General features: G+C 51.1%; 1 protein-coding gene across 1 annotated transcript in view; it reads right to left on the reverse strand.

Annotated features, from left to right (window-relative positions):
• The window catches only part of LOC144491207 (activated CDC42 kinase 1-like), a gene marked incomplete at its 3' end in the record, with an annotated part of 13,225 nt that extends 12,151 nt beyond the window's left edge, over window positions 1-1,074 (reverse strand). Inside the window, exon 1 of the mRNA XM_078208884.1 lies at window positions 1,066-1,074. Within this exon, the coding sequence (XP_078065010.1) occupies window positions 1,066-1,068 (3 nt within the window). The remainder of the gene's footprint in view (window positions 1-1,065) is intronic.
• Between the last annotated feature and the right edge of the window lie 956 nt (window positions 1,075-2,030).

Consider the following 2,030-nt stretch of genomic DNA (forward strand, 5'->3'; position numbering starts at 1 on the left):
GTGCAGGTTAGGTGGATTGGCCATGCTAAATTGCCCCTTAGTGTTCAAAGATGTGCAGGTTAGTTGGATTGGCCATGCTAAATTGCCCCTTAGTGTCCAAAGATGTGCAGGTTAGTTGGATTGGCCATGCCAAATTGCCCCTTTGTGTCCAAAGATGTGGAGGTTAGGTGCATTGGCCATGCTAAATTGCCCCTTAGTGTTCAAAGATGTGCAGGTTAGGTGAATTGGCCATGCTAAATTGCCCCTTAGTGTCCAAAGATGTGGAGGTTAGGTGGATTGGCCATGCTAAATTGCCCCTTAGTGTCCAAAGATGTGCAGGTTAGGTGAATTGGCCATGCTAAATTGTCCCTTAGTGTTCAAAGATGTGGGGGTTAGGTGGATTGGCCATGCTAAATTGCCCCTTAGTGTCCAAAGATGTGCAGGTTAGGTGAATTGGCCATGCTAAATTGCCCCTTAGTGTTCAAAGATGTGGGGGTTAGGTGGATTGGCCATGCTAAATTGCCCCTTAGTGTCCAAAGATGTGCAGGTTAGGTGAATTGGCCATGCGAAATTGCCCCTTAGTGTCCAAAGATGTGGTGGTTAGGTGGATTGGCCATGCTAAATTGCCCCTTAGTGTCCAAAGATGTGTGGGTTAGGTGGATTGGCCATGCTAAATTACCCCTTAGTGTCCAAAGATGTGGAGGTTAGGTGGATTGGCCATGCTAAATTGCCCCTTAGTGTTCAAAGATGTGGGGGTTAGGTGGATTGGCCATGCTAAATTGCCCCTTAGTGTCCAAAGATGTGCAGGTTAGGTGAATTGGCCATGCTAAATTGCCCCTTAGTGTCCAAAGATGTGGAGGTTAGGTGGATTGGCCGTGCTAAATTGCCCCTTAGTGTCCAAAGATGTGCAGCTTAGGGGGATTGGCCATGCTAAATTGCCCCTTAGTGTCCATCTACAAGATGCACTGCGACTCACCAAGGCTCCTTGGCACCTTCCAAACCCACCACCTCTACCATCTAGAAGGACAAGGGCAGCAGATGCCTGGGAAACACCAGAACCTGGAGGTTCCCCTCCGAGTCACTCACCATCCCGACTGGGAAATGTATCGGCAGTTCCTTCACTGTGGCTGGGTCAAAATCCTGGAACTCCCTCCCTAACAGCACTGTGGGTGTACCTACACCACACGGGGCTGCAGCGGGTTCAAGATGGCGGCTCCCCCACCACCTTATCGAGGGGTGATAAGGGACAGGCGATAAATGCTGGACCCGGCCAGTGACGCCCACATCCTGTGAAAGAAGGAGATAAAAACAGATTACTGATGGCAACGGGTTCACAGTTTCACTGATCACACATCAGATCGTGTCAACCGAGGGGATCTCCACAATTAATGGGATTCGCAATAGCAGGCAATTCAATTTAAAGTTTATTTGTTGGTGTCACAAGTCGGCTTACATTAACACTGCAATGAAGTTACTGTGAAAATCCCCTAGTCGCCACACTCCGGCCCCTGTTCGGGTAACACTGAGGGAGAATTTAGCACGGCCAATGCACCCTAACCAGCACGTCTTTCAGACTGTGGGAGGAAACCGGAGCACCCGGAGGAAACCCACGCAGACACGGGGCGAACGTGCAGACTCCGCACAGACAGTGACCCAAGCCGGGAATTGAACCCGGGTCCCTGGCGCTGTGAGGCAGCAGCGCTAACCCACCGTGCCACCACGCCTCCCAGCTAACTCACAAATGTAGAGTTTCCAGAGTTGGCAGAATTATTTGGACTTATTCACCAATCCACCGAGATTCCTTCAGGTTCAGGGAGAGGTGTCCGAATGGGAAGAGTGTTACTGGGAAAGGAGCGTGGATTTTGACTGTTGCTCTCGAGTGACGGATCTGTGCGGCTGCCGACTGCGTTGGCTCTGTTGACATGAAGAAGGCTTTGTATACAGATTCCTACCTGGCCCTATACAGGTAGGCACGGTGACACAGTGGGTTCGCACTGCTGCCTCACAGCGCCAGGGACCCGGGTTCGATTCCGGCTCGGGTCACTGTCTGT

The sequence above is a fragment of the Mustelus asterias genome, unplaced genomic scaffold (genome assembly GCF_964213995.1).
Source record: "Mustelus asterias unplaced genomic scaffold, sMusAst1.hap1.1 HAP1_SCAFFOLD_4718, whole genome shotgun sequence".
NCBI lineage: Eukaryota > Metazoa > Chordata > Chondrichthyes > Carcharhiniformes > Triakidae > Mustelus > Mustelus asterias.